Source organism: Halichoeres trimaculatus, unplaced genomic scaffold (genome assembly GCF_033239565.1).
Source record: "Halichoeres trimaculatus isolate MK-OKI-2021-1 unplaced genomic scaffold, fHalTri1.1 fHalTri1_scaffold_22, whole genome shotgun sequence".
NCBI classification, from domain to species: domain Eukaryota; kingdom Metazoa; phylum Chordata; class Actinopteri; order Labriformes; family Labridae; genus Halichoeres; species Halichoeres trimaculatus.
Genome location: NW_027437200.1, coordinates 11708672 through 11726843, shown reverse-complemented (window position 1 = coordinate 11726843; position 18172 = coordinate 11708672). Strand labels below are relative to the sequence as shown.

General features: G+C 42.3%; 2 protein-coding genes across 3 annotated transcripts in view; one reads left to right on the top strand and one right to left on the bottom strand.

Moving 5' to 3' along the window:
- The window catches only part of LOC141784230 (leucine-rich repeat and fibronectin type-III domain-containing protein 4), a 53470-nt gene extending 45752 nt beyond the window's left edge, over positions 1–7718 (top strand). The window contains exon 8 of the mRNA XM_074661989.1: positions 5027–7718. Coding sequence (XP_074518090.1) covers positions 5027–6326 — 1300 coding nt within the window. The 3' untranslated portion in view covers positions 6327–7718. The remainder of the gene's footprint in view (positions 1–5026) is intronic.
- Positions 1–18172, bottom strand: part of pcxb (pyruvate carboxylase b) — a 472827-nt gene that overhangs the window by 176927 nt on the left and 277728 nt on the right. The gene's annotated exons all lie outside the window — the stretch shown is intronic.

Sequence of the window (18172 nt, the reverse complement as noted above, 5' to 3'; positions counted from 1 at the left end):
TATAGAAGGAAGAGGAGGAGAAAGAAAGTGACCTTGGATGCTAAATAATGGTACATGGTCATAGCTGTGGCTAATAGAGACATAGTACAGTGAGAGTGGAAGGAAAGATAGAGGGAGAGGTCAGGAGGAACCCGGTGAGGATTGCAGAGGGATTTGCAGCGATCACAGCTGATTGGCTGTCGAAATAGGGAGGCGGAATAAAGACAGAGAGAGGCAAAAAAAGGAGATGTGCAGAGGGAATCAGCAGAACTGAAAATGTAAGTCAAATGGTAGAAAGAGGTCAGACACGGGGGAAAAAAGAACGCACCGCTGCAGATTAAGGGAAATGGAAAGAAAGGAGGGGTGATTTCAAAAAGGGGGAAAGGGCAGATGATATGGAGTGAAAAGAGACAGGGACTGATCAAGTGAAAGAAGGAAATCTGTTCTTAAAAGATGACGGAAAAAAGAAGAGACTGAAGGGAGGACTGATAAAGAAGGATAGAGGAATAAAGGCAGGGACATTGAATGGCAGGATTGGAAAAGATGATTCAAGGATTCAGTCAAGCTATGCGTGCAGGATGTGTGTCATGGTCACACAGCCTTGACAGCTTGATGCTGTGTCCCGGTCTGTTATACATACTGCGCTTTAGAATACACTGGTGGCATTGTTATAACCCACATATTAAAAATTAATCTGGTGCAGTATAATTCATAATGCAACTACATGCAGTAAAGGAAGAAAGGTGCTCATAAGGAGCCTTTGGTGATACAGATTCTTACTCTGCATGAATCCAATGAAGCATGCGACTGTTCAACAGCAGTATTAATCAGAGAGACATTAAGAGACGTGGGAAAAGAAGGAGGAGGACCCAGTTTATCAAAGTTCAGAGAAAGCTCATTAAAATATAACCTTTGTTACAAAGACCCAGCCCCCTGAGCAGAGTACACGACTCCCCACAGTGACGGTCAAATCTCTGCCCAGAGGCATCTATCAATTATACAGAGACGCGTCAATGTTGGATGGAGGAACTGACAACGTTCTAGTATTTCTGAGAGTGTTTTATAAGTCTGTTTTATGACCAAGGCTTTTTTCTTTTAGAAACAGAGGCAGCAGCAGTGTTATGAGAGCTGCTTCTTGCATATTTCATGTGGGAAATGTGATGGAGAACCTGCTGTCTTTACTCATGGACTTCACAGAGGTGATTCATGGGCCTCCACTTTTGCTTTCATTTTGGGTTTTCATCATGTTTAGTTCCAATATTCTGGCTTGACTGCTCTTCTTAGAGTCACATGTCTTCACTGGATACAAATGTACTTTTATTTTCTTGCTTTTGTTCGTGATCTTGATTAAAACTCTGATATTTTGTGCATCATTTAACTCAACTAACCTAAGAACCAGCGTTTTCTGTTGTAGTACAATGCTTCCAAAAAAAGGCTTGACACCTTTTAAGTCTGTTAGCTGTTTGCAGTTTTTTTTAAAATTTGTAATCTTGTTTGAAATCTGTTGTGATCAAACGAGCCAAATTTGTGTCAGTGTGTGCCTCTTCAGAACAAAGAGATAACTCGTGTGGAGGTAAATGGAGCCAGGGAAGTTGGCTGGTCACGAAAATAAAGTGTTTAATGTGGGCATGAAGAGACGCTTTCACAAGAAGAACTGCACTCATGAGCCAAATAATGAGTCTTTGCCATGGTAACACACCTGGTTCCAAAGTCACTCCAGTGCACAGAATGAGTTAATTGGTGAATCTGTGACAAAGTCAGAAAGCAATCTATGGGGACATAATGACCACTGCATGAGAGTGAGTTTTAATGATAATGCCCCAGGTGTCCATAGATTGTAGTGGTAGATGAGGTGGAATCAATTCACTGTACAGCCTCTGCTGGATGGAGGTATTTTTGTGGAGGTGCTTTCTATTCAAATCGCTGGAGGAGATGTGCTAAGGCACTCTCACAGAGTCTGCAGAAAGTTTTCACCCTGAGTTATAACTGTGCAAAAGGCGAAGTGCTGGGTATTGGTTCACTTTGGAAACCTTAACAGGCGATGACTATCAGGAGACTTGGGCACTAAGAGATGTGGATTCGTCAAGGCAGTTTTGCTTTTTCTACAGTTCTACATTTTCATTTCGCTTTTATCCAAAGCAACGTACAACACAAGCAAGAATTTAGATAGAAGGAAAAACCAAGTTAGTGCGACAAAGTGCTACAAGTTATTTGGCTGCAGGTGCTGCCATTAAGTACGGGATATTTTTTCATCTTTTTTTGGAATGATGATGATGATGATGATGATTTGATTTATTTCGGTCATGTCAGCACACTTAAACAATATCACACATTTTCAATAGATCATATTGTACATGTCCGAAAGGGAAGACGGGAGAAGCAGAGCTTATCTAGTCCCGTCCCCATTTCCTCAATATTTAGTCTCCTTTTTTTCACATATCATCAGATTATTATGAATTTTGATTCCATTTACAGATGTATGATATAATTCTTGATTGTCTTTTAGTGTCCATATTTGATTGTTAATGTCCATCACTTGTCTTACAACATCACTTCATTCACAGTCATTGTTTTGGAACATTTTGTCCTTTCTGCTGTCTCACAGACCAAACAAACCCACATATTTACGTTTCAGCATTCTTCAGTCTTGACAATTTTGGATGATACACACTTGGCTATTCTCATTTTCATATCCGTTAAAGGTCATTTTGACATTTTTTTTTCTTTTTCTTAAATATGTTCCTGGAACCGCTGAATAATGTAGAATAATCTAGCCAACTATCTACAATTGATTGCTGCAACAATATACTTTAACCTTCAACAAGATTCAGTAATTAGTGTTGAAAATTCACTGAGAGCTGGGTCTGAGACCTTCTGACTCATTCTACCCCTAGAGGACAAAGAGGAGCAGGGTCAGATTGAGTATCTCAGTGTTCCCTGAACAGATAAGTTTTCAGACATGTCTTAAAAGTAGAAAGTGACTCTGTGGATCGTATAGAATTAGGTAACTCATTCCACCATATGGACACAACAGAGGAGAAGAGTCTGGCTAGTGATTTGGAGCCGCGCTGGGCTGAGAGCACCAGGTGTCTTTCACAAGCACAGCGTGAGAAGGAGTGTAGACCTGGAAGAGGAATCCCAGGTAGGAAGGAGCCATTCTTGTCAATGTTTCGTACGCCAGAAGAAGAGCTTTGAAGCTGCCACTGGAAGCCAGTGAAGAGAGATTAACAACAGGGTTTCTGAAAGTAACATGATGTAAATCTTTTAGAATGAAAGAGATTTCTTTACATGTGACGCAGCCTTTCAACAAAGTCAATCAGGAAAGACTGTGGCAAACAATGGTTAGCTAGAATTAGCCTCACTTCCAATTTTTACACAAACTCCATCACTGCTGGGATTTGAGGAGACTTTTTTTAAAATTTAAATTCAAATAATCTTTGTAATTTTACATGCTCAGTACCAATGAAACAGTGTGATATTAACTTGAGAAAAAAAGAGAACAGCAAAGGCAGGTCCACTTTTTTTCTTTTACACCTATTAGCTTTTGCTCCCCGGAACTACAAGACTCAGAATCATGAATCAATAAGAACTGGAATTGATCAACAGAACCTGAGTCAACAAAATTAAAAAAGTACAATGATTAAAACTTTACGTCTTCAGTTTACTAGTTAAGCATGCTTTTGACACTGAACAGTGCTTTTTATTTATTTTTTCTTTTCTTTTTTTTTGAAACACTTTCAAAATTACCCACAATTCAATGCTAAAACAAACAAGTGCAGCATATCAGGTTGTTGCAGCCCTTGCTCTCTTTATTTTGGATCCATGTGAAACAGGCTAATGTTAGGGGCCTTCTGCAGATGCTCCCCTGGAGTCTGAGTCACACTAGATGGCATTTATAGGATGTGGCTCATGTCTGAAGGGAGCTGGAATGGTTAGCAACAGACGATACAAATAAGCCCTTTGACGCAGTGAGGAAAGGGAGGGGGCAAAAAGAGGGAGTTAGAGATACTGAATGCAAGAGAGGAAGAAAAAAAAAAGAAATCACTGGCAAAATATGCATGGTATCAACACAAAAATACATGAACACTGCCCACACAGCAGGGTTGGACGGCAGAGGGCAAAGTCATACCCATCAGCGACAGACACTTGAGTTGTGCTACATCTCCCACACACACACACACAAACACATGCAAACTCTACCCTGGTGTGTCACATACACAAACCCACTGCCATGAGAAACACACACTGATTTTTATTCCAGCATGTCAGAGAAACAGCCATGAACACAAGCACACAGAGGCAATCTCCAAACTTATGTAAAGCCTGCGCCCCTCTATTCTTTTCATCACCTCGTTTCATTGTTTCTCCCCTCTCACCGTCTCTGTTTTTTCACCTCTCCCCCGTTTGTTGGCTCTAACAGCTGCTCGAACACTTTAAACGAGGACACATTCAAAGCACTTCTCTCATTATTATCCCACGCAGGCACTCATCCCTTGCAGACACATGCAGGAACACATTCCCAATCAAAATACAACAAAACACACCTTTACTCATCACGACAAAACATGGACGCATTCGTTTCCTATCATCTCTAATCAAAACAAATCAGACGCATCGGCTCCACCGTCACCCCGGCCCTGACTGCTGCACCTAACATGGCCTCTTTTTAAATGCGAGGTCCCACAAAATGGCTTGGCATTTGCTTCTCCCGGGGATTCAAGTACGAGCTCATGCACACACACACACACACACGCCCCTGCACTCCAAATGAGCAGACAGAGTTCTCTTTTCATGTTCCCTGGGCGCGCTCTCCATCAATAGCCTCATTTTCCCTCACTCCCCACACTGCAGTATCCTCTCTAACACTGTTTCTAGCCTCCCTTTTACCCCCTTTTCTTTGCCTCTTTTCCAATATTCACTCATTTCTTCACAGCTCTGCAAAAGCAGAATATCCAAGCATGATATTTCATATTGCTCCGCACACCCCCAGTGCACAGCATGGTTGTTTATTCATCTAACGTCTACTTTTTCTTCTTTTCACATTTAGAATCCTCCCATCAACCAGCGACCGCTTCCTGCTGAAGAACTTGGTCGCCGGTGTGGACTATAATCTGTGTGTCTTGGCCATCTTTGATGACACAATCACATCTCTAGCAGCTACAAAAGTTCTGGGCTGCACCACCTTCTCCACCAAGGATGTTTACCCAGCATGCCGCTCTCTCCAAGCCCATTTTCTGGGAGGCACTCTCACCATATTGGTTGGAGGTGTTGTTGTTGTCACTCTTCTCGTGTTCACGGTGGCGCTCATGGTGCGCCACCGTGTCTGCAACCATGGGGACCATATGATATGTCACAGCGGCAACACTGAGGCAGGGGGCGGGGCCTGCTGTCAGGGTGGAGGTGTAGGAGGGGACAAAGGGGGGAATGGCACTGGGTGCTACCAATCTAACGGATCAGGGGACATGATGATGGTGGTCCTGCCCAATGGTGTGCCTTCTAAAAGAGGAGCAGAGAAGGACAAGGAGAAGGAGAAAGAGGCGACTGATTCAGCATCCTCACTGCCTCCGAAACTCCCTCCCAAACCCCGTCCCAAGCCTAAAGTTAACCTGGAGCAGTTCCTGTCAGCTGGGGGCGTGGTTTCTACGACGACAGGGGCAGGAAGTGAGATGGCATTGGTGGTGAGGCAAAGGAAGCTCGACAAGGTGCCGCCATACTCTCTAGAAAGTGACAGAACTCCCCTTTACTACTCCCCTTCCCCTCCTTCCACCCTGCCCCGTCAGTCACACTCCCGCCCTAACCCCCGACTGGAGCGAGAACTGACCAATCGGGCCAGTTTCTCTCTGGCTGCCCCTCTGAGAGACTCGGACATGCTGGACTGGAGGATCTCGTCTCGTGGCAGGGACAAATGGAAATCCTCACAGGCTTATCTGAGCCCTGTATCCCCTCTAAGCCCCGCGTGTGGGACTGTTAGCAAAAGGCGGCACTCGCTGGATATGGGCTCCTCTGTGGCCCTAGCAACTGATGCGGCAGCCTCTGTTGCCAAGCGCTACGGCGCTGTCAATTACGCCAAGCGGCTGAGTGTGATTTGGACAAGGCGGAGCCAGTCACTTCACGGAATGCTAGTGCAGTGCGCTTCGACGACGAGCACGGCGTCTTCAACAACCAGCGACGAGGCGGAGAGTATTGGGGGCTTTGGGTTCCAACGGGGATACATCCATGCTTATAACACCACCAACTCTAACTCTAACACTGGGATCACTGGGAAAGCCAGCAGTGTGAAAGAGAAGGGAAGGGAAAAGGGGAAGGATGGGAGGGGTGCTGAGGAACTGGAGGAAAGTGTTGTGTAGAGGACGGGGGGATGGAATGACGGGTTGTGTGAGTGGATGGAAAGAACGGGGTCTTGAATTGAGAAGGGTGAAGAGGTGGACTGGGAGGACACGTAGGGCGCAGGGGACAGAAGATGAAGTGATTGCTGAGGAGGAGGAGAAGGTTGTGAGTTCAGAGAATGGGAGGAAGGTAAAACTGACTTGAGTCTCTCTTGTGCAGCTCCTTGATATGCCACGGGAGAAGTCAAGAAAAATGGAGAGGAGGGAGGGAAGTGAACCTAAAAGCGAGGTGAAGATTTTTAAGAGGCTCTTTATAGCTGACCTGAAGAGTGATAGGCGTAATATAAGAGGGGAGGGACAGAGAGGGAGAAACATAACTGGTGACAGTTTTAAAATGGCCATTAAATACTCAAGGCTGCGCTGGGGCGATATCAGTCAAAAATGGGTGAAGGAAGGTAGAAAACAAAGTAGCAACACAAAAACAAAACTCGGAAAAAAAAACAGAGTGACAGTTGTAACAAGAGACAACATGAGTGATATTTATAGTCATAGAGGGAAAGACATAATCAAAGTGAGAAAACATCAAGGAGCAGAACAAAGGATACAGAGATGGTGTGAGCTCAGTGTGGATCTCAGTAAAGCCTTTACATTAATGGAACCAGACTCTTGCTAACACTTCAAGTCTCCAGGGCCTCAGCCCCCACAACAACAGAGGGGTTTACACTGGATCAAAAATAACAACACAGCCCGTAAGACTGGAGAGACACTCTCCACTGACAGGAATGCAATGAGAAATAGATTTGGATGACAAAATCCCGCTTTGTTATCCTGTTTCTTGACTCCAATAGCGATGACCATTTTGAAACTCTTTTTCCAAAACACAATGAATGTGACTTTTATGTGTCCTCTGCGGCAGGACAATGATTTTGGCTCGGCCTGCCTGCGGATTATGGGAGCATAAATACAGAGCCGGGTGCATTGGACATGATCAATCGATACGGGCTGGAAAGAGCGAGTGGAGCATAGACATTATTAAAAGAAAGACACTGGGATTACAAAGGAGTCGATATGGATTACAGAATGGAGGAGACAGCCGTGAACATGTACGCTTGTGCATTTCTGAAGGACGAGATCATATTGGATGTCGAATGATAATGGACTTAACAAGTGAACAACGCTAATGGCTGCACAAGTGTGCATGCATTGATGGATCAGGAACAGGATGTGTGAAAGTTTGTGTGTGTGTGTGTGTGTGTGTGTGTGTGTTTATGTGTGTTCACATGTATATGAATGTCTGTGAGAAGCAATCCTGTCAACATGACCCCATTTGTGTTTTGGCGCTTTCTGGACATGCTGAAAATGAAGAAAAAAAAAAATCTCAAAATGTACGCAAAGTGGTGGTCGCGGGTCCACTGGAGGTTAAATAAGGGATTTGATTGGAAACATCAACACAAAACAGAACAAGAGTAAACCACTCTTTCAGCTATTTCCATGGTCAGAAAGCAGCAGCAGCCTTTAAAGGAAACTCATTATTCCACTTTTACTTTTTGTGACTTCAGACTCTTTTGTGCCACATGGATTCACTTTAAATCCAAACAGTGAATGTTTTCAGGAAGGAAGCAGTTAAAAAAAATGACAGTTCCATTAAGGAGGCAACTGACATTAACTCTTCGATGACTTTGTACAACTAAAGATGGGACTAATGTCCCACTGGCAGTGACCAGAGACTCTTAAAAACTTCTGTCAAAGAGAAAAAAATGAAAAGAGAAAACTTGAAAGTACATATATATATAGTATATATATATATAAATATAAAATGATGTTACTTGTTGCACCATGTGTTACTGTTTTTCAAAGTTTTCTGGGGAATGATGTTAGGATCAAAGACAAAATATTAAAAAATGTGTGATTTTTTGTTTTAGACAAAAGATCGTCATGATTAGAACAGAAAAATGCCAACAACAACAAGTAGGCAGAAAAAAGAAGCACATACAGCACAAACACACAAACTGGCAAGCACAGAATCCAAAACACACAAACAGATGCCTATAAAACAGAGCCAACGACATGGATAATGACTTTTACCATTACTGTTGTTTCCTTTCTGTTTTGATTTCATTTGCCAAAGTCAATATTGTTCTCTGGACTTGATATAAATAATAAAAATTACATGTATGGAAAAGAGGTGGGTTCATTCACAGAGCGGAGTGAGGTGTGTGTTTCTACTAATGTTATTTGCATGCTCATTATGCAGTGTGCTTCAACAGCAGATATGTAAGGCTCCTATTTTATTTTTTTTTGATGTTGGAGCAAGGCACATCAGTTGGCACAGGGTAGATCAAGTGGAAGTCGGAACAATTTAAAGCATCCAGTTGGTCTGAATGTCAAATTGTGTTTCACTTAAATAAAAGAAAAAAACTTTCATAATAAGAAAAACTAGGCCTGGAGTCAGCTGGTCAGTAGGCCAGAGGTTTGTAGAGGCCACTGATGACTGCATTTCAGAGGAGATCATCATGGAATTGGTTAACCTCTGATTTAATAATTGCCTGAGGAAGCCCTTGGTTTTGGGACTGCAGCTGTCTGGTATCGCTGCCCCGTGCTGCGCTCAGAAAATGCAGCCTGTGGGTGTTTATGGAAGAGGGAGCATACTGCAGTCAAGCAGACACAAACTGGTTCATAGATCTGTTGGAAGTCCGAAAGAAATGGATGCATAAGATGAAGAAGGCTATTCAGTTCACTTTGAATTTGAAAAAAAGATGATGTTCTTTTGAAAACATTCAGTGCATGCATTTATTTGGAGAAGAAATTGAGCTGTTTACTAATCACTTACTAGAGTTAAAGGTTAGACTAAAGTAACCCTTCTTGAGGTAATTACAAACACTATACTAGAGTAAATGTGGGATGAAGAATGAAAAAGAAGCAGGCTGATAAAGAGGGAGATCAATAGTCCAATGTGAAATGTAGAAAGACAGAGGGATGTGACTAATCAAAAGACTGAACAGAGCAGATTTTATCTGACAGCCAAAAGAAGAAAACAAGCTGAAGTGAAAACAAACAGAAAGTGAAAGCAGAAGGACTTGAAACTGTCAAACAAACAGATCATTATTCTGACGCCTTGTTGTTATCAACAATATCTGCTGGTTTCAGAGGAGCAACCATTACAAAACCATTTCACAGCCACCTGCAGCTGGGGACACATTTCAGCAGATTTGCAAAAACAAAAGCTGGTGGCAATCTCAGCAGAAAATTACAAATCAAACTTCCATTTTCTTTATCTGGCTCCTGATGGCGTCTGGTTAAAAAGGGGAAGCTCAACTTATCTCCCAAACCACAACATCTATCTCCGTTGGGGATCCAAGGCTTTCCAAGGCTAGATGGGAAATGTAATCCGACCATCGTGCTCTGTGTTCATCTGGCTCTAATCCCATTGGATGCATCCAAAATAACACATCGGGAAGGCTCTTTGAGTGAGGAAGTGAAAAATAGAGCAAAAAGTTCTCAGTTAGACCTGCAGTTATAGCAACCTCACAACAATACAAAAAGAAAGTGGAGGATATACACTCACTGGCCACTTTGTTAGGCACACCTGTCCAACTGCTTGATGATGCAAATTTCATATCAGCCAATCACATGACAGCAACTCAATGCATTTAGGCATGTAGACATGGTCAAGACAATCTGCTGCAGTTCAAACCGAGCATCAGAATGGGGAAGAAAGGTGATTTAAGTGACTTTGAATGTGCCATGGTTGTTGGTCTGAGTATTTCAGAAACTGCTGATCTACTGGGATTTTCACGCACAACCATCTCTAGGGTTTACAGAGAATGGTCCCAAAAAGAGAAAATATCCAGTGAGCGGCAGGTCTGTGGTACTAAATGCCTTGTTGATGCCAGAGGTCAGAGGAGAATGGACGGACTGGTTGGAGCTGATAGAAAGGCAACAGTAACTCAAGTAACCACTGGTTACAACCGAGGTCTGCAGAAGAGCATCTCTGAACACACAGCACGTCCAACCTTGAGGCAGATGGGCTACAGCAGCAGAAGACCACACCGGGTGACCCTCCTGTCAGCTAAGAACAGGAAACTGAGGCTACAATTCACACAGCAACACCAAAACTGGACAATAGAAGATTGGAAAAACGTTGCCTGGTCTGATGAGTCTGGATTTCTGCTCCACATTCAGATGGTAGGGTCAGAATTTGGCGTCAACAACATGAAAGCGTGGATCCATCCTGCCTTGTATCAACGGTTCAGGCTGCTGGTGGTGTAATGGTGAGGGGGATATTTTCTTGGCTCACTTTGGGCCCCTTAGTACCAACTGAGCATGGTTTAAAGTCCACAGCCTACCTGAGTATTGTTGCTGACCATGTCCATCCCTTTATGAACACAGTGTACCCATCTTCTGATGGCTACTTCCAGCAGGATAACGCTCCATGTCATAAAGCTGGAATCATCTCAGACTGGTTTCTTAAACAATGAGTTCCCTGCACTCAAATGGCCTCCACAGTCCCCAGATCTCAATCCAATAGAGCACCTTTGGGATGTGGTGGAACAGGAGATTCTCATCATGGATGTTCAGTCGACAAATCTGCAGCAACTGTGTGATGCTATCATGTTAATATGGACCAAACTCTCTGAGGAATGTTTCCAGAACATTGTTGAATCTATGCCACCAAGGATTAAGGCAGCTCTGAAGGCAAAAGGGCAAGATGAACCTAATAAAGTGGCCGGTGAGTGTAATTGTCTCTGCGGTCCTTTGGCAGGAAGCTGTACATCACAGACACATGGACCTTTACATGCACCGCTTAGAGCTGAATGCCTACAGAATGCCACGTGAAAGATGTGGAGGAAGGGGAATGTGAAACTGCTGACACACACACACACACACACACACACACAGAAATAAATGATGATGAGCAAAGGAGGAAAGGGGAGAAGGGAGTAAAGGGTAAGGTCATGTGTTGTGCTTCAGATCTGAGCGTCAGTGCGTGTAAATGTCTGTAAATGCCTCTGCATTCATTCACACCGGAATCTGCTCATTTTCTGACGTGTGGTTTTAGAGTGTGAGGGTCTTTTTTTCTTCACACAAGTCATTTGTCACATTAAATTAAACAGGAAGGTGAAAGATCCTCCAACCACAAAAAGGATCAGGTAGCATTGGAGTAACTGTTTTGTGGGTTTGTGTGTGTGTGTGTGTTTAGTGTATGTGTGAAAAGGGTTAATATGTTCTCTTTGCCTCTTGAGCTCTAGACACCAGACACCTCCTGAGTGGTAGACTGTGTCTAAATTTGAAACCATCATCAGGGGAGAAAGGAGAGACAGCAAAGAGGGAGAGGGGAAAAACATGTCCATGTATGTGTGTGTGTGTGTGTGTGTGTCTGTGCAGAGTGGGTTAGAGGGCATTTTGACTTGAAACCGTTAAGTGGACACATTAATCACAGGAATGAGTCTTTTTCTGCAGTCCTGTATGAGAAATACAGTCAGTAGGTGTGTTTGTGAGTGTTTATCTGTCTATGTGCGTGATCGTTTATGTGCAACGTGCCAGAACAACACGGCTCAGAACACCAGCCCTCCCTCTGCTTCCTTTGCCAAAGGCAGAATCCTGGCCCATTTTGACTAATTAAAAAGATGCTGAGTAATATGCAAACTCATAAAACCACCTTCCAACACGTGCATATACAAGCACTACAAGGCAACATTCTGGAAGTTGTGTTTAGTATTTTGTGCATGCTCATGATTTAAATCCAAGTGTCTTGAAAGGCCGTGCATGCCTATAGCCAAACTTCTCCTGACATTTGCAGTTATGATCAAGGTTTGATGCATTTCCCTGCAGTGTGCTGATTAACTGCTGACTCAGAATGCATCAGCACTCAGCACCTCCTGCCCCAGAAACCAGTTGAACCAGTTTTGCCTGATGCTAAACTCTGCTGCGATAGTAACAGAGAAGAAATCTGCACAACCAGCTCCATGGCAACTGCAAATTGTCCAATGATTGGTTGGTTTTTTTATTTGTCAAAGAAAATCCTTGAAGCAATGCACTGGATGAGAAATGCAAAAGCAGCAGAACAGACTTCAGCTCTGAGAGATCAGCCCAGGGTCACCTCAACACACAAGTCAACCTTATGAAACCAGACTGGGGAACAAATCTTATCTAAGTGAAAGCATCATAACTTGCTGGGACAAACTTCTACCAAAAAATCACTGAGGTAATCTTAATAAAGAGGTTTCATTCACCTTCCATTATCATTTAAAAAACAAAGGAGCCAAAATATGGCAGCTACGTGAATGGTTATGTCTGGTTACGTAGCAGTGAGTGATGACTGGTGTCAGTCACGAATGATACACTCACTTCACAGAGGTGCTATCCAATGTAATAAATATTGACATTTAAAGGCACTATTAGGATTAACAAGTTTTTTTTTTTTCTCCAGGACAATGACTCCATTTCCCATGAATACTTTCACTCACTGCAGTAGCGATGTGACTCCTGCCAAGACGTACATTTGTTTTGGGAGCTAATGGATGGAGATCTGATTGTCTTTTTGACAATTCCTTTTTTGTTCAAGACGACTCTTTCAGGATGCTGATAGAAGACAATAGTTATCCAAGTGTTTCTCCTTTTTCATTTTTCTATTTCGTTTCTATGTAGTGAATCTTTTAGGACTGGTTTCATAACAGAAATAAGGTGTTTGGATAAGTAATGAAGAGTCACTGTGTTGCTCTAAGTCTTCAAATGCATCATTCCTGGAGCGGGGGCTCAGTTCCCTTTAAGACGTCAAGGTCATCTAGAGAAGTGGCTCCAGCTGTGAAAAAGGATTTGATGCACTGGACTGGACTACGACGCCAAGACAAAGCAGACTCAGAGGACACCCTTTTTTTGGATTACTGGTGTGAAACCCCTTTGTTTTTCCGTTAAAGCTATGGTCTACAATTTGAAGCTAGGTAATTATTATTGACACCGTTTTGAGGCTGTTATGGTCTGATCTACGGAATATAAAAACCAAAATGAATGAAAAAAATCCATTCAGTACAGCAGCTGCAAAACAGCTTAATAATTGACCAATGTGAACCGCCCTTTCCCTCATTTCGGATTCGTGCGTTAGTCCATCCAATCCCCTGTCTCCCCTGCTCTGCACCGTCATGCCCATGGTCCCACCTCGTCCTTCCCCCCTACCCCTCTCACGTCAGCTAGCTGCTCAGGTACCGAAGCGTCATGGAGCCAGAGAAGACCGAAACCAGGAAGCTGTTACTGTTACCCTCCACAGCAAAGGGAAGAAAACGAAAAAGTTTCAAGGAAAAGGCTGAAGCAAGGAAGAATTATGAGCGATACAGGTGCCAACAGAGACTGGATATTGGAGAAATGTACGACTGGTGGAAAAAGCTGCAGAGGAATTTGGGACTAAAGACTGACGCCAAGACAGCTAAGCATAAGTTAGCCACACATCTTTAGCATTGTAAACTGAGCTGGTGAAGACACGCTGAGAAAGGTAAAGCCTCGCCCACAGTCGGCTCTGCTCTGATCAGCTGGCAGTGGCAACGCCAGACCTGCTTCGCCGGCTAATTCATGGTTTTGATTGCGCCGGTCCAATTGAAAAAGCTACGACTGTGTGTTTGTTACATTTTCTGCCGGCCGGCTTCTTGCTCTGTTGGAGGGGGAGGGGGCGTGTTGTTAGGAGGCGAAGAAGGGCGATATGAGGGGGCGGGATCTTGGAACACAGAGGGGAGGGTGAGTGAGGCTGCGTTTTTCAAATGTGTCTCATCAGCCAAACTGGGTTTCAGATCGTAGACCACAGCTTTAAGTCTCAACCTCTTTTAATAAAATCTGAACTGTGACAACCAACTATATATACACAAACTATAACCTCACCAAACAGAGCTAACGTAACCTCACTCTTCATTTTATTGATAGACTCTCTAGTTTGAACAGACCACTGCAGAAAAACTGCTGACTGTGGGTTGGAATGAACATTATCACTAACAACGTTTAGCCTTTAACCTGTGCTCTATCACTCTCCTACTTAGCTGCTTCTGCTCCTCTGTCCTTTTTCTGAGGAGGGAGGCTTCATGACCTTTGCAGCAACAAATCACCACAGGAAGCCCTAATGTATTCCTTTCACTTTTGAGGACCTTTCATGTCATACATCAAGTGGTGGCTATGATGTAATCCTACGACCTCTCTATCTACTTAGTGTATCTGTTAAGAAGTAAAGTCTGACTTGATCATGTTCTTTTAACTTTATAAAGATGGGTTATCTAATTGAGACAGGGTCTAATTATCAAGAAATGTCTTGAATCATCATTTTACTAAAGCACTCACTCAAAACATGTAACACAATTAGAAATGATTACAGCCCGTCAGAGGCTGACATGGCAGCAGAAATCACAACGTGCTTCACATCTAATTAGTCACTTGAACTGAAATTGTCAACAATATTAAGTTAAAGTGACGGAGCATCAGAGTGAGATAAGCATGGCTATGTTTATAGCAAAAAACACCCAAACAGAAATGGCTTATCATTTTATTGTAAGGGCTAAAAATATCTCAGTTTTATAAAACATATCCAAGTGGAGAAAAACGTAACAGTACATGGTGGTTTTTAAAAATGTCATTTTATGTCATCTGGTTATGAGTGCGTTGTGATTATGCTACTTAAACTGTCACTTTAAATTCAGGAACAGGGCAGAAAGCTTAACAGTAAACTCAGAGGTTCCTTTTCAATTTCCCCTGCTGCAAAATGTCTCAACCATTTCCAACAGTGCTGCTCTTTAGAGCTGACAGCTCCGATTTTAACTAATGACCCATCATTCACTTCTATTGTTTGATGTTCAAAGTAATGAAGGTAATGCATTTCCATTTTGACAGGATGTTTCAAATTAGATGCATATTTTGAACATTAAACATAGAAAAAATCCATTACCACGTAGGCACTAATCACTGTTTGTGTCGCTTGTTTAATAATATTTTTCTGTTTGCAATCATGGCTAACAAGACCCGGGGGAAATGAGGCTTGAATGATGACTGTCGATTGTCAGAAGAGCTACTGATGAAGGTTGATGGCTACAGAATGCGTTTATCTGATATGCATTACAATGAGATATTACCTGATGTCAAATCTGGAGGGAGATAAGGACATTTGTTTGATAATTCAAAGCACTGAGAAGATGTCGCATGTATGCATCGAGCTGGAAGTAAAGACAAACTACACACCGCTCCATCATACGCTGTCAGTTACTCCTGAATTCAACGTGTCGATCCACAGCAACTCAGCATAGCACCGAAAGGATGAGTCAGGAAAGAGGATTGAAAGATGAGGAGATAGCAGTCGAGAGATAGCAGAAGAGAGATAAAAAGATTGATTGGATATAGAAGAGCACAGAGGAGCGAGATGGGAGTAGCTGCAGAGGGGGAGATCGATGGAGGAAGCGAGGAAGAGAAGTCGAGTACCGCAGTAGCAGGAAAGGAAGGAGATCATTGGCCTTATCTAAATACATGATACAGACAAACTGCTGCTTTGCTTAATCTACTTCTAGTGGCTCCAAGAACAGGAAGCAACTTTGCAAAAGTGGTATCCTCAACAGCTTTAGGGGTAGTGTTTTTAATAATGCCAAGATAGGAGCATTTACTGGATAATGACATGCCACACTGAGCACTCTGAAAGAAAATATCTGAAAGGATGATAGAAAGAAACACAGGAGGGAGGAGAAACTGTTCAAACTAGAGAATATACGAAGTCCTACACAGCTTTTACCCTTCATGCATCATTTCCTCGCCTTTTCTTTTCTCTGCCTCTCTCCACTATCTTTAATTTAGCCTCCTATCTCATTCGCTCTCTCCTTCACCTCTGCTGACTCCTCATTCAATCCTTTGTTCACTGCTTTCGCTCCTAATCTCCACTTCTTTCTGACCTGCCTGCACTCTCCTGCTCATTTGCTCACGTTTCTCATTGTTTGTAGCTCTTTGTCAGTGATTTTGCTCTCCTGACTGCAGGAAAGTGTCTTCTGAATAGACAACTATTAATCTTCCCTCTTCGCCTCCGTTCAGCTACTTTTCCTCTATCAATACTGCCACTCCCACTTTTAGTTACAGTACGAGTACCCGCCTTTCCTTCTGACTCCACGCTTTATTTCAATATTCCCCTCTGGTTCTATGTTATTTCACAGAGATGAATTCTGACATTTCATCTTTGCCTTTTTGTCCTTGTCCCAATGCATTTTATTCTGTTCCTCCCACATTTGCATCGACTTACTGAATCTTACACTTACATTTCTCTTCTTGGCAGCTGCATTAAAAGAGGCCAGATCAACACCTTTCTGGGATGTGTTCGTGATGATTTGGCTTTACTGTATTTATAAAGGAGTTCAGGGAGACATAGTTAGTTTATGACAATGCTTTAATTTAAGCTCAACTCCAAAACAAATCAGAATGGAGAGGAGTGGACCTAGGTAAAATACGTTTTGTTATCATGCAGAATAAAAATAAGATCTCTTCCTTTCAGCACTTCTCTCCTTCACTGCTGTCCTCACTACTTACGTGTGTTTCTCTCCATTTTCCCTCTATATCCTGTTCTTTATCCAACTGTAAAGAAAGCATTTGACTCGAAGATGAATATTTAAGTATTTTGAATTTCAATTACCTCAGCAACATCCCCCCTTTTATAATCAGTTTAACATTCTTTCTCTACCTGTGACTGATTTTAAAACTCAGTTTACGCAATCATTTGAAAGATGATGGTTATGTATAATGTAGGTTCAACAAAGTTCCACAGTTTGATTATTATTAAAAAAAAAAAAAGAAAAAAATAGTATAGTCCCAGGGTGGCCAACCAGTCAGAGACCGAGAGCCACAAAAATTACCGTAGTACTTCAAAGAGCCACATCAAGCATGTGGTCTTGAAATGTCATAAAATGAAAATCAATGCATTTCCAATTTTCAAACCAAGATGTATTGTCTGGTCATCTATGTATCTATGTATCTATGTATCTATCTATCTATCTATGTATCTATGTATCTATCTATCTATCTATCTATCTATCTATCTATCTATCTATCTATCTATCTATCTATCTATCTATCTATCTATCTATCTGGATAGCTAGATAGTTATGAGCAAAAGAGCGATCAAGAGGATCACATGTAGAGAAATGAAACTGAAACTTAAGTATCAATCTCATCACCCAAATATTAATCAATACTGATCCCAACGTTGGAGGAATGGATCAAAGGCAAAGAGCCACATGAGGCTTGTGAGCCACAGGTTGGCCACCCCTGGTACAGTCTCACTGAACTGAGAAAAAACGAGGAAAAAAAAACTAACCTAAAAACTTTCATTCTAAATTTGTAAAATACAAAAAAAGATGCTTGTCTCAAATACTTCAGTTAACTTGCATCAGGCTAGTGACATGATTGGGTATTAATAAAGCATTACAGAGGGAATGGAAGTTAAGATGCAGAGAGGCTCACAAATCTCTGAGAGACTTCATGTGGAAATCAAGTTGAAGAATCTCTGAGTATTTTTTCTGTTGAGTAAAATTGCCCAAGAAATTGGAGACTTTCTCACCTGCGAGACAAAAACATTGCTAATTGGTTGTGATCTTACAGGCTCTCAGGCAGCACTGCAACTTGACTCTGTAGTGGAAAGCACTGCATGGGCTCAAAACCACTTCTATCTTCACTTTCCTGACTGCAGCAAAGTGAATCACTGTCTCACAAATTAAAAACTGACATCCTTTATGGGATTTAAAGAAATCCTTCGCCTTCATGAGCTTTTCTATCAAGACAACAGCAGGAAAAACTGCAATTTGCATGCATTGCAACACCATGAAATTCAGGAGTGTTTGGTTTTTGCCTCGCAATATGAAACCCAACAT